The sequence below is a fragment of the Tyto alba genome, unplaced genomic scaffold (genome assembly GCF_018691265.1).
Source record: "Tyto alba isolate M040663 unplaced genomic scaffold, T.alba_DEE_v4.0 Super-Scaffold_48, whole genome shotgun sequence".
NCBI lineage: Eukaryota > Metazoa > Chordata > Aves > Strigiformes > Tytonidae > Tyto > Tyto alba.
In genome coordinates, this window is record NW_024881324.1 from 17135903 (window position 1) to 17148873 (window position 12971).

Below are 12971 nucleotides of genomic sequence, written 5' to 3' on the forward strand. Positions count from 1 at the left end.
TCTCCGACTATGGAAAAAAAATGCATGAACAAAACACTGTCATGTCACTTGTTAAGATTGCACGACTAAGTTTGCAAAGGAGAAGTGCCCAACTTCTTATGTTCCTTTGCATGTATGTATTCTGCCAGTCTGAAGAAATTAAATTGAGATGAACATTCAGAGAATTAACATCAAAACTAAAAAGTTGCATCTTTCTCTCCATTAACAGCAGTTTGGTGGTTCTTGCCTCCTAAGGTTATCTTCACATTATATCTATTGTGTAATGATGCTATCGAGCCCCACCACGGATGCTGTTAGCATTTTCAAACTGCTTATAGTGTCACAGAACATTCTGCTGGTTTTTGTATTGCATTGCAAGCTTGTTGAGGTTTTTCTAAGTTAAAAGAAATCTTTCAGTTCTTGGATTCAAACTTTGAAAAACTCTATGAGAGTCTGGAGTCGGGAACTTAATTTGTTTCTCTGGTTTGGTTTTGGGTATTTTTTTGTTGGACTTCTGCAACGGGCATAATGTTAAGAGCAGAAAACTTCAGGGTATTGCAGTAATTGATAGTCTGCACTGAACCTGGTCATAAAAGTGAAAAGACAGACACTAGCTTTATAATGTGTGCAGCGGCCCTTTTTGGTATAGCTACTTGATGCACCCATACAGAACGCTAAAGTTGATATTATTCCTCCCTTCCTCTTTTTTACTGATCTGTTCACGAGTTGGATTTGAGGTGTTCCCATTAGTTCTTTAAAATACCAGGTAAAATCTTCAAATGGTCTGCTTTGCATACTTCAGGTGATAGCCTTGCCACATGGCAGAGGGGTTAGTCAGGGATGAGATTTCCATCACTGGAACTGTTTGAATGTGGAGATTTCAGCATGTATATATTTGCAAATGCATGTTTAGGGCCTGAATTTTGTTTTATGTAGACAGCATGTTTGTATAAGTAATGGAAAAGATGTATGTGATAGTAGAGTGGTACAGTTCTGCTGCGAGCATTTTTCCATCTTGTGCTTCTGAAACAGTGATGAAGTTCTAATGCTATTGTGCAGTTTTCTTACATTAGCCTATACTGTTTTCAGTTTTATTGGCTTAAGAACATCTACTTAATCTAAGCATGACAGGCTTTTAGAAGCCTCAGCACTCTAAGCATTAAAACCAACATACTTTTTTTCAAAAACATTTTTCAATAAAAACAGAATCCTGTTTTGTTTTTGACAGATGAATGATGGACCTTTGTGCAAGTGCAGTGCTAAAGCCCGACGAACGGGAATAAGACATGGCATTTATCCTGGCGAAGAGGTAAGTAATTCTAAGAATTGCAATTATGAATACAAACTTGCTGCTGTAAACTCGTACTTGGGTTGATTTGAGTTTATTTTTCCATGATTTACAGGCTGAGTAAAAACACCTGTGTGACTTCAAATCAGTTAGTTGTGTAACCTCATATTTAAAACATAATGCTGGCAATGAAATTCACCTCAGAACTATGGAAAACTTTTGCCTGCATTTGTTTAATTCTAGGGTGTGGTTTTTTTAAAAGTTTCTGAAACAGAATTACATTAATAAAAAAGAACTTGTGATCTAAGATCTACTATCTTCAAGTGTATGAGTATGTTACAAGGGCCCTCTTTGTGAAGGGATTGCTTTAAAAGTAAGAGGAAGAGTAAATAAAATAGTAATTCTGCTAATAGGGTCAGGAAGCTTGTCAGGAGGTGTTCTTGCCTTAGCACTAGAGCATGTCTGCACTGCAAACTGTCAGTCAGTTTATTAATGAATATCAGTTCTTTATGAATATGTGATTAGAAAAAATTACTCCATCAGCTTCCTGAAACACATTTTAGAATGGTAGTGTCTTTCTTTTGAAGAATGTTGAAATAGTGTTTGGTTATTTTCCTTAGAAATATTCACTTATAAATAGCATGCTTTGTGATCAATAATGTTTCTGGAAATAAAAACAGTGCTTGGACGACCTCAAGCTTTTTCATTCTAAAAAACTTTGTTCTTGTGAAAGAATTGGAGAACATGAATATGTAGGTCTTACAATTTACCTTTGTAATTTTTCTTGAAAAATTTTATTATATGCCTTTTTACCTATATTGAAACATTCTTGTATTTCTCTGCAGTTAAGGATTTAAGGTTCCTGTGGACTATTCCAGTTCAGAAAAATGGCTTTGGTCTGAAGTTTACTATAAATTGCTTCAGTTCAGGATCAATTCCTCCCCACATTGTCTCTAGTGCTTTTCTTGCAGAGAAGGAGAGAGAAAATTTTGGAGGAGAAAAATGATGTGTAAAACTTGCTGCATGAGGGCAGCTGTGTTCCATGGAACAAGGACAGCTGGAAATTTGAGCTTTCAGAAAATCTCCTAAGATATACTTGTTTTTACAGTGTCCTGTAGGTAAAACTGCTTAACTTTAAACTAACTGGTTTGTAACTGTCTCATCACAGTAGTGAGAAGCTTAATTTGGAGCTGAACAGCCGGAGTAATTACCCTACTTATTGGATGGGTTTTGCAAAGTGCACAGAGTGGTGTTGCCATTGCAATCAGGCCAACTTTTGTAATGCTGTTTAGAGTAGTACCCTGCTCAGTGTGGTGATTTTTGTTTTTTTTTCCAAGCAGTCAAATGTAATCCAAACAGGCTGGTGGCAGCCTTTGAACTGCAGCAAATTGGATGTAGGGCATATGAGAAACTGGTTTTGTCTGAATCTTGAGGATTTGTAGGTCTTTAAACTGGACTGCTTCAGAATAAGCTGGAAGCAAACGTGAATCCCAGGTGTTTGGTGTTGCACCAGAGTACACGGAGGGCTGGCTGCCTTTGGACCTCACGCGTGGGTGTTACAACCTGACAGACAGAGCAGGGTTAGCAGAGCTGCCTCTGTGGTCATAGACTAATCCCTTCTCCTCCACCCCCAGATTTGCCCCAAACAGATGATCTAATAACTGTCTGTTTTGATAACCTATTTTGAGATCTTCTCATGGTAGGTCCAGGTTTCTTTTTGTAAGCTTTTAAAATCAGTTTCCCAAAACAAATTTATATAAAAGAGGAAATTTAGTCTGGTATGTAAACAACTAACTGCTGTCTATAAGAAAGATAGAGTCAAATGGAAAACCAAAAAAACTGCAGCAATGTTTTTCACCTTTTTTCTCCTTCTGAATAGCTTTAAAAATATTTGTGAGAGTGAGAATGTAGATAAGGCCAAACATTCTTTCTTCCCAGAATGCTTAATTACGACTACCTGCCTTTATTTAATTTTTCCTAGTGCATATTTCATGGCTATTAGAAATACTTTATTCTCTCTTTTAATCTAAATTTGCCTTGACTCTACACATAATTGTACTTATCTCTTTCTTTAAGCCCATTAAACCATGTCGCCCCATGACCAACAATGCTGGAAGACTGTACCACTATCGAATTACAGTGTCACCTCCCACAAACTTCTTAGTAAGTATTTTATAAATAATTCTAACTAGGACTCTAATTTTGTTTTCAGTGATGGAAGTAGTACTGCTTTTTGCTTACTCTGTGGTGGTCTTATTTGCTTTTTTAAGACAGACCGACCTACTGTTATTGAGTATGATGACCATGAATATATCTTTGAAGGGTTCTCAATGTTTGCACATGCCCCACTAACAAACGTAAGTACATTCAGTACTACATGGATGGGATTTGTTTGGAACGTAAGCTGTTTCTGCCTTGAAGTAGAACTTCTCTAAAACAATGTTACATGTATGTTACATCTTGTCAACATCAGGGACAGAGGAGAGACATTTGTGCTAATGAGTCTCAGGTTTTGTCTTGGCTAATAGTGGTAAGTATTGTCTTCAAACTGTTACTGAGACTGTGATGTGCATCAAAGTAATGTTTTTACATGTTTCACAGTTTGGAAGTGAAATCATGGAATAACTTGTTAAAGCAGCTAATTGGATTTAAATTGTATGAGGAGGTTTGTTAAGTTGGAAAAGTTTTAAAAAAAACCAGCAGCAACAACAAAAAAGGCTTTTCCCTTTGTGTGACAAATGGACTTTTTTCAGAGATCCACTCTAAAGGGATTTCTCTCTTCTAAAAACTCAGCAGTTACAGTACCAACCACATGTTCCTTTGCTATGTATTTGCTTGTATATATACAACTCTAATTCATGGAGATTTTGGTCATGGTCACTTCTCTAAAGCATTCATTTTCTATTCAGTACAAAGAAAAATACCCCAGGCTACTGAGCTTCTGAATCAGAATATCCTCTTCTGGTTTAACTTACATGTTAGAAAGTAAGAAAATACTCCCTGTATTTTTTTTTTTTTTTTTTTGAAAAAGCCACGCTGATTTATGTGACAGGTTTTGCTCTCCTCAGATTCTAAATGGGACATTTGACTTCCAAGCTTTTGTATTTTTGTATTCACGTTTAATATGGTATCAAACTGTAGGAAATACTATTTTTTCTTTGGTTGGTGTAGCTTGTTAGTTTATCATACAGATATCAACAGATTTTTGTAGACAAAATAGTCAAATGTTTGACAGTGGGCTGCAAGAACGTGCAAGCAGAATATTGCATATCTGCTAAATCCATTGATTCAGTGCCACCCCAGTACTCTTCAGATATTTATTTGTGTGATTATCAATGCAAAATAACCTTGGGTTGCCTCATTTTCACAAACCATTGAATTGTTATACAATTCTTTTATGCTTGCAAGGACAGTGAATAGCAAAACTTGCTAAGAGCTGTAGATGTGTAGGGTAGGATTAGGCATTTCTGTAGTCTTTTAGAAATTTAACTTTTTTTCTTTAAAAAAATCCTATTTAAAAAAAAAAAACCAAAAAAACAGACACCTTCAGCAGTCCATAGACTTTGCAAACAAAGCAATCTTTTTTCAGAGGTGAAAAAAAGGAATTAGACCTTTGTCTTACTAGTTAGTTGAGTGAACTTCTGAGAATATTTACTGGATGAAATTAGTATTAACCTATACATTTATCCTGAAGTTCTTACATTGTGTTGCTATGACTTAGAGCCATATTTTAAGACAGTATAGCTAACAGAATTGTCAGTGCGCTAAAAACACCCTGCCTTCAGGTCATTGTATCAATCTGACATGTTGTGTCACCAACAATAAATTAATTTTCAGATATAAAGTGAGAGAAGTGCGTTTACTGAGCTTTGCTTTTTCTTCTAAAGAAAATTTCATCTCCAGTAGATGGCATTATTTAATCTTCCTTTACCATCCCTCCTGTCAGCCCTGTTATTACAGAGGTGAAGGTTAGAACTGTTACTTCTCATGCACATGCTTGTGTTCCTGTCTGCATGATCCCTCAGAGCAGCTGTTTTAGTAAGTGTCCTTTTCAGCAGACAGTAATACCTTTTCATACAAAATTGTATTAAATATACATTTGATACTGCATAGTTTTTCATGCTGAATTTCTATTTTCCTTCCAGATTCCGCTATGTAAAGTAATCAGATTTAACATTGACTATACAATTCATTTCATTGAGGAGATGATGCCAGAGGTAAGAAGGATAATTAGTCAAAAAGTCAGAGTGAGTTATGAGTTGTTGATATGCTTAATGGATTAAACTCTTCAGAATCCCATCTTGTGAAGTCTCTAAGAGACAAGCTGTGTTCTGAATGAATGGCTGAAAAGGAACTTGCACTCACAGGTACTAGCATAAATCCATCTACCTAGGCTATTGTATGCTAAAATCAAATAGTAAGAAGTGCTTATATGCATAGCTTGTTTTCATTTTAAGTTATATGCAATATATGTCAGGTACTCTAATCTGTAAGAAGACTTAGGCATTATCTTCTTTTATGGATGACAAAAATAAGGCATGTGGAGGTGCAGGTTTGCCAGGACCACATAAGTCAATAGCAGAGCTGAAACTTAATCATGAGTTTGAAGTTTTGAAGATTGCTTATCAGTACTTAATATAAGCTGTTGCCAAAACAAATTTCCGGTGGATACAAACAAAGCAAATTCAGTTCATAATCTTTTTTTTTATTACAAATTAATCCCTGGTAAAGCCAGCTTGTGAAGTAAATTGCTGCAGTGGAACAGCATGTGTAGGTGCAGAAACATCTCTGCATATTAACTACAAAGATAGGATCAGTGTTTAATTTAGTCACATATATTTACATTTTTCTTTCTAGTTATCTCTTTTTGTTGCTCAACAGCATCTAAATATATGCAAGAAACCTGAAATTCCTCAGCAAGATTTAATGTGATGAAAGTGATTAATTTCTTGTTACAGAATCTGCTATTTTGTCTTCAAATCTTGCTCTAAACCAACAAATGGCCACCAAGCAAAGTAGAGAATTTGACATTTTTTTGGAATCCTGGTCAATTGGCTACATCGCTATTTGCAGACTGTCTTTACTAGTGCATTCTTGCAAAGAGATTGTGTTGCTGGGTTTGGAATTTATGTCTGGTATCGCACACATATGATTTATATCAACCTGGCCTGATTTTGTTCATTAAGGAAGGCTTTATTAAGTTCCTTCAGTTCTGAATGAAAGCTCTTTGCATTGGTGGAGCTGCTTCCCCCATTTGATGAGAAGAATCTCTTTTTTTTTTTTTTTTTTTTTTCCCCTTTTTTTCTTCTCTCTTTTACTGCTGGCTCGAGGTCAAACTCCTCAGTTTGCTTTGTACTGATATGTTGCTATGGAAGTGATCATGATATCACAGATGGTGATCTATAAACTGTTAATATGGACAGGTAGGAAGTGAATTATGAAAAAGATGCTTCTCAGAAATACGTGATCTGCTTAGCTTACTCAGGTGAAGGGGTTTTAGTGCATGGCAAATTACTGCAAATTCCTAATTTCTGCCTGTAGTCTTAATTTGGACATTGACTAAAGAGTCTTCATTACAATACTTTCTTGGAAATGTGTTCTGAAGAGATCACTGTGTTGTCACAGTAGATGATTATAGATATATTAATATTGTTTCCAAAGCCCAGTGTCTTGCAGTTGGAAAATATGATGACACTGTTTTTTTCATTATTTTATTTAAATATGAGTGCCATTATTTGTATTATAGTATTATATAATTCTGGTTTATTTTTTTCTTTCCCCAGAATTTTTGTGTGAGAGGTCTTGAGCTGTTCTCTTCATATCTATTCAAAGATATTTTAGAGCTCTACGACTGGAATCTTAAAGGTACCTTTTATTTATGGGAAAAAAAAAACATACAAAACCCCAATTAATTGCAGATTTTTGTAAACAGGATGCTATTTTGTTACATTCTTTGATTTAAAAATAAAAAAGTGGGGAGGAACCTCAAAACAACAAAGTCAAATGTTGGTTTATGTTAGAGGGACAAACTTCCACTTTGTTCCTCAAGAAGTTGAAATATGTTAGAGTTCATTAGTATGGGCTGTAGCAGTTAAAATGCACTAACTTGGCACTGTATTCTTGCAGATAAAATAATTTTCTTCCTTAATCCAAAACTGTTATTTTTAATCAAACAGTGAATATTATTGTATGTTTAATGTGGCACTGTATAGTGCGCATGGTATTTTGAAAGCCAAGATGTTAGGTAAACTATTCTCTCTGTTTTTACAAGCTAACAAACAGGTTACTCATACAATATTTCTCTACAGTCAACTTACAAAGCAGTGTCATACAGACAGCCATAGAGGGATAATATATCATTATAGCTGAATGTTTTTGACTTGACAAGATGAAAATGTATGTTTCTGTGAAGACTGCAACAAAGGAGAATTTCAGGGATGATCCTACCCTTGACCTAAAAGAAAGCTGAGAATATCAGAGGAATTTCATTTCAGAATCTGTAGGTGTGTTTTGGTGTCTTGATTTTGTCTATGAAGATGCACTCTGCATTTACTGCAGCTAAATAGAGAAGCATACAAGTTTCGTACATTTTGTGTAGTCTTCTTTGGTTTGATACTAAATGCGTTCTAATATGTTATCTTTCATATCACTGGTTCTTATCTTTCTTTTTTAACAGCAGGTGCTTACTGGTTTTGTTTTTATTTTAATGCAAAGGTTTGGATGATGAAATAGGAAATTAAAAAAGTCCACAAAATAGCATTGTGGATATTTCCTTGTTACCTTTGTTCTTATAACCAAAAAACACCCCACTAACTGGGAGGGACTAGTAAACTAATACTTGTGTCTATAAGGCTAAAGTGAATTAATTAACGTTTTTTTCTGTATCACTGTTTTATTTTAATAAAACTACTGTGCTTTTTTTAGATTATTTTTAAGTTATTGTAGCTTTCTTTGAAATTGTCCATGTGAAAGCTTTCACTAGAAGTTGTTACTCTGTTCTCTCTGTTCAATTTGTTACTTTTCTGATTGAAACTTAGGCCCTATCAAATGTAATCACTGTTCGTTGATTTCATCTGCAGCAGAGTTGCCTTCTGTCTTTCTTCTTTTGCAAATATGTTGCTGTTCATAAATTTTCTGTATTTTTTTCATATTTAAGGTCCTTCACTTGAAAATGATACTATTTCCTGCCCTAGATTTCACTTCATGCCGCGATTTGTGAGGTTTCTTCCAGGTAATATTTGTACTATGTAGCATTATGGAAATGAGATGTGAAAAAACAAAACAAAAAAAAACACAATGAACCCCACCACCTTCCCCCCCACCCCACCGAAAAAAACCCTCTATTTCAAGTCAAATGGTTCAGTCAGCATGGAGATCTGGTGCTTCCATCTGAAGTCTTTAGTGCTTTCTGGCAGTGTGGATGGTTTCCTCAGAACTGGGATTCAGATGAACAGGCCAAGTCTCGCTTCCAGTTTTTGTCTCTCTTGTGGTGATTTTAGGCAGTGCTGCTGGGTCATCCTTGTCTTGCCCTGCAGTGGAGCTGTGGCATTTGAGGAGGAATGCTTTTACCTAATTGCACGTGTGAAACTTAATTTAATGTCCCCTCTGCTCTTCAGGATACCGTGTGATTGTATTAAAACTCTTGATGTGCAGTTTTAAGGGTCATCGTGATTGGCAGCCCTGAGCACCTGTTCTGATTGTTTCTTTCTTTATCTTAATGCAAGCTTAGACCTTGCAGCAAATGGTGAAAGACAGAAAAACATCATTCCACTACAATTCAACCCTAGCCTGCCAGCCATGGACAAGCTTCTGTATGGAGCATTATGCTAATTTATAATGAACAGCTTACGCAGGCACTTAACACATCCTAAGATACTAGGACAGACTTTCAGTTGATATAAATGTCATGGCTCCATTGAAAATGTGTCCTGCTGAGATCCTGTCAGTGATTGCTCCAGAAGGGTTGTGTGGACAGGAGGATGCGTTTCAGCTGCCAGAATGAGGGTGCAGATGTGACATGGAACAGTCTTCATCAAGAGGGCTGTGGCCTGGAGGTCCTCTCTGCTCTGGGCTTTGAAACTTAGTTGGGATATTAATTATAGCTGTAGCTAAATGAAATTTGTCTCATTACTGTGGAGAGTACTGATGGCTAGATGACTATATTTCTAATTGTTGTTCCTTCCTGGATACACAACACTGTTCAATCAGAAGCAGAGCTCTGAGGCTTGCTAGCAAACATTGATTTGGTTCTGCTGAAGCAATTTACAAAATAAGCCATCAAGCCACATGTGGCTGATTAACTTGACCTCATCACAAAATGAGAACACGTTTGACCTGCTTGGTTTGTGTAGCTTCAGGGTGTTTTCTTGTTAGTTTGGGGTTTTTATATTTTGATTTATTTTATTTTAGTTTAGAAGTCAGCTCTTTCTGCACTGCTGGATTGCTTACTGATCAGGAGAGAAAAGTTTTTGTAACATGTATTCCTGTGTGCTTCCTCATTAAGGTTCCTAGCCTTTTAACTATTTTTAAAAATGTATTTTTCCTCATATTTCTGCATAGATAGTTGCCTTTCAGCATCCTTGACAGGTATTTTTAAAATCAAGTTTGCATTTTGTATTGATTATTTATTTGAGATGTCCTTGGAGATTTTTAATTTCCATAGAGTGGGAATCTATTTCCTTCAGGTATGTTTGCAGAATATTATATATCTATGTCTATTTAAAGAAGATACATTGGTGTAACAGATCTCCACATGTCCATCAACTGTCTCTTTAACGATAGAAATGAATTGCTGATTTCCCATCCCCTCTACTTTTTTTTTTCTTTCTTATTTTTCTAATTATCTAAATTATGATGCTTGGCATGTCACATTTTCTACATGGATTACTTAGAGACAGGCCTTGTGTAGCTTTGAGCTAATCATGCCAGGTTTACTGAGTGCTAGAGATACATAGTATGTGGAATAGTTTCTATATTGTATTAATTGTGATAAATTTTTATGATTATAAATGTATTAAGAGAGTAGAAGACTAGGAAAAAAAAACCAACATTTGAGCTGCCAAATACTGCATGTTCTGACCCAGGAAAGGTTGGGTCTTTAGATACTGTTCAGCACAGCTGTCTGTAGCAACCTGTACCCTTCCTGTACACTGTCTTCAGTGAGTAAAACTCTACTTTCTTTTTGGTGTTTGTTGGATATGGGTTGCCTGCTGCACAACAGTATAATCTAGTTGTTGACAAAGACAAGTCTTATAAACTGAGTCTGCCTTTAATTTGAAGGAAAATTTTGCAGATTTAAAGATCTGCCTCTGTAGCTATTTAGAAGTGTTTTCTGTTTCCGGTGAGGTTTGGGATATATTTTCCCCATTTAAGATTCCCTCTTGGAGCCTGAATGAGGTTATTTGTTCTAAGAGGCCACATTATATCGTTCCCTTTCATCTTTTCTGTACCATAGTGCTGTAATCCCAGCTGAAGTAAGAGAATGGCTTGTTCCCTCACATGTCTTGTAGAGGATATCAACTTAAACAACCCTGTTGTTATGCAGCAGTTCTGCGAGGCTTTTCCTGTGTGCCTGGGATCACATTCCTTGTGCTGTGGCATCATCCCCCACATTGCTCTAAGGCTTTACTTCTGTTTGGTCTCCATTCTGTTTTTTGTGTGTGTACTGATAGAGAGAACGTACTCGATGGCAGGACCAGACTGCTCCTGCTCCCTGGGGAAGGGAAACCAATGTTTGTGCTCTGTGGGGATGAAATTTGAAGATGCCTTGATGCCTACAGATTTATACCCTGTTGTTGGAGGAGGACGTCGGAGAGATGTGTATCAAAATTAAAGCACTGCTATAACATACCTATCTCTTACTCACATGAGCGGACATACTGAATTTGAATAGTCAGTGTCTTCTGAGTGGTGGTCTGTCAGGACCATCACTCATCTTTCCTGTTTGCATCTTCACATCTGTGACTGGCTACCTGGAGCCAGTCAGATGTTTATTATGCTGTCTTCCTTTGTTACAAGCAGCCTTTGCTGTGCATGTTTCCTGGTGTCTCGGAAGTGTTTCACAGTTTTCATGTGCCCTTGATTCATTTAGTGACAGAAGACAGCATGAGGCTCTTTAGTCTTCATTACTGCAAGTACAGCACGTAAGCACTACAGATGAGTTTAAAATGCAACTATAACTTGCTACATTCATTCAAAAGTATTCTGTAAACTTTTGAGTGTTCTTAAAAAAATCTGCATAAATCCCTAAGTCTTTTTAACTACCATTATAAAAAGAATGATAAAAGTGTGAAAAGAAAGATATAACTGGACAATGTAACTGATTGTTCTGCCTACTAATTTTAAAGTTTTTTCAGGCAAGTTAGGAACTTCAGCTTTACAGGATGAAGAAACTGTTACTCTTGTAACTGTTACTGTTAGTGCTTCCAATTTGGCAAAGCATTTATGCATCTGCAGTATTCATCAGTAAAACATTTGCCTTCATATTTGTCAAGTCACTTAAGCATTTTGCATTTTATTTTGCTCATCCAAATATTTTATGTGTTCTGCATATTTTCTCTTTTACTTATGCTTTAGGAGTGAATATCTGAAATGTGTTTCTTTTATTTATTTATGTTTTTAAGATGGAGGAAAAGAAGTCCTTTCGATGCATCAGATTCTTCTCTACTTGTTACGATGCAATAAAGCTCTGGTGCCTGAAGAGGAGATTGCCAACATGCTTCAGTGGGAAGAACTGGAATGGCAGAAATATGCAGAAGAATGCAAAGGGATGATCGTTATCAGCCCTGGCATGGTACAGCAAATAATTCTGATTTATGAACAGCCCAATGACATGTATATGTCCTGTTTCAGAGAGTTTGCTACAGACTGAATAGGAAAGGGAAAGGATGACCAGTGACAGTTGCAAATTGCTATAGGAACAATTCATTTACTTGTTCTCTAGCCCTGGGAAGAATTGTACCCTTTGCTGCTCTAATGAAGGGCAGATTTCCAGATGAGCACTGTTTCAATGTGCATGTTAAAAGGAGTGGCTATACTTTATGTATGTGAAACTGTAGTTTGCAGAGGATGCTTTCTTATTTTTTCAGTCTTTATGTTGATGATCTCATTCTCTTTTCCCTGACAGAGGACCAGAGAATTAGTAACTATTTGCTATTTTCTTTCATCTTGCTCTTTTGACCTCCTAGCTCTGTTTGAAGTGCTCTTTCCAGATTCTGCCCTGAATATGGAAAAGGTATTTTCTGCCTATGTGTTTTTTTTTCCACATTGTTTGTATGTTACTCTCACTCACACTGAGGAATTTTGTATTCATTAATGAATGCATCTATTAATTTTCAGTGCCAAGCTTGAAACCCCTATGGCCTTATTATTTTTGGAACAATTAGTATTTTAAAGCATACGTTCTCTGAACACAGCTCCTTTCAGCTCCAGTGTTTATGTTAATTTAGCCCATTTTCTGACTTTGACACTTAAGAAATGTGGGTACCAGAATGGATGATGTCCACTAAAAGCTGCGAGGGTTCTGTTTGTGTCGTATGGTCAGTATTGCAAAGTGGTATCTCAGTAGTAGAGACATGTTTTGGACCTAATATTTTAGACTGCCATGCAACTGTCTCAGTTATAATACCTTTCTTGGGCTTTATTTTCCCTCTTTGCTCATAGCTCAACTTCTTAGCTTCTGCAGAGAAAGTGTGACTTGGTATCA

At 36.3% G+C, this 12971-nt stretch overlaps 1 protein-coding gene across 3 annotated transcripts in view; it reads left to right on the top strand.

Annotated features, from left to right (window-relative positions):
- DROSHA (drosha ribonuclease III) overlaps positions 1-12971 on the top strand; it is a 74592-nt gene that overhangs the window by 14951 nt on the left and 46670 nt on the right. For all 3 annotated transcript variants that reach the window (XM_042806766.1, XM_032991916.2, XM_032991917.2), the window contains 7 exons: positions 1208-1288; positions 3344-3430; positions 3538-3624; positions 5413-5484; positions 7051-7132; positions 8424-8498; positions 11890-12059. In XM_042806766.1, the coding sequence (XP_042662700.1) occupies positions 1208-1288; positions 3344-3430; positions 3538-3624; positions 5413-5484; positions 7051-7132; positions 8424-8498; positions 11890-12059 (654 nt within the window). The remainder of the gene's footprint in view (positions 1-1207; positions 1289-3343; positions 3431-3537; positions 3625-5412; positions 5485-7050; positions 7133-8423; positions 8499-11889; positions 12060-12971) is intronic.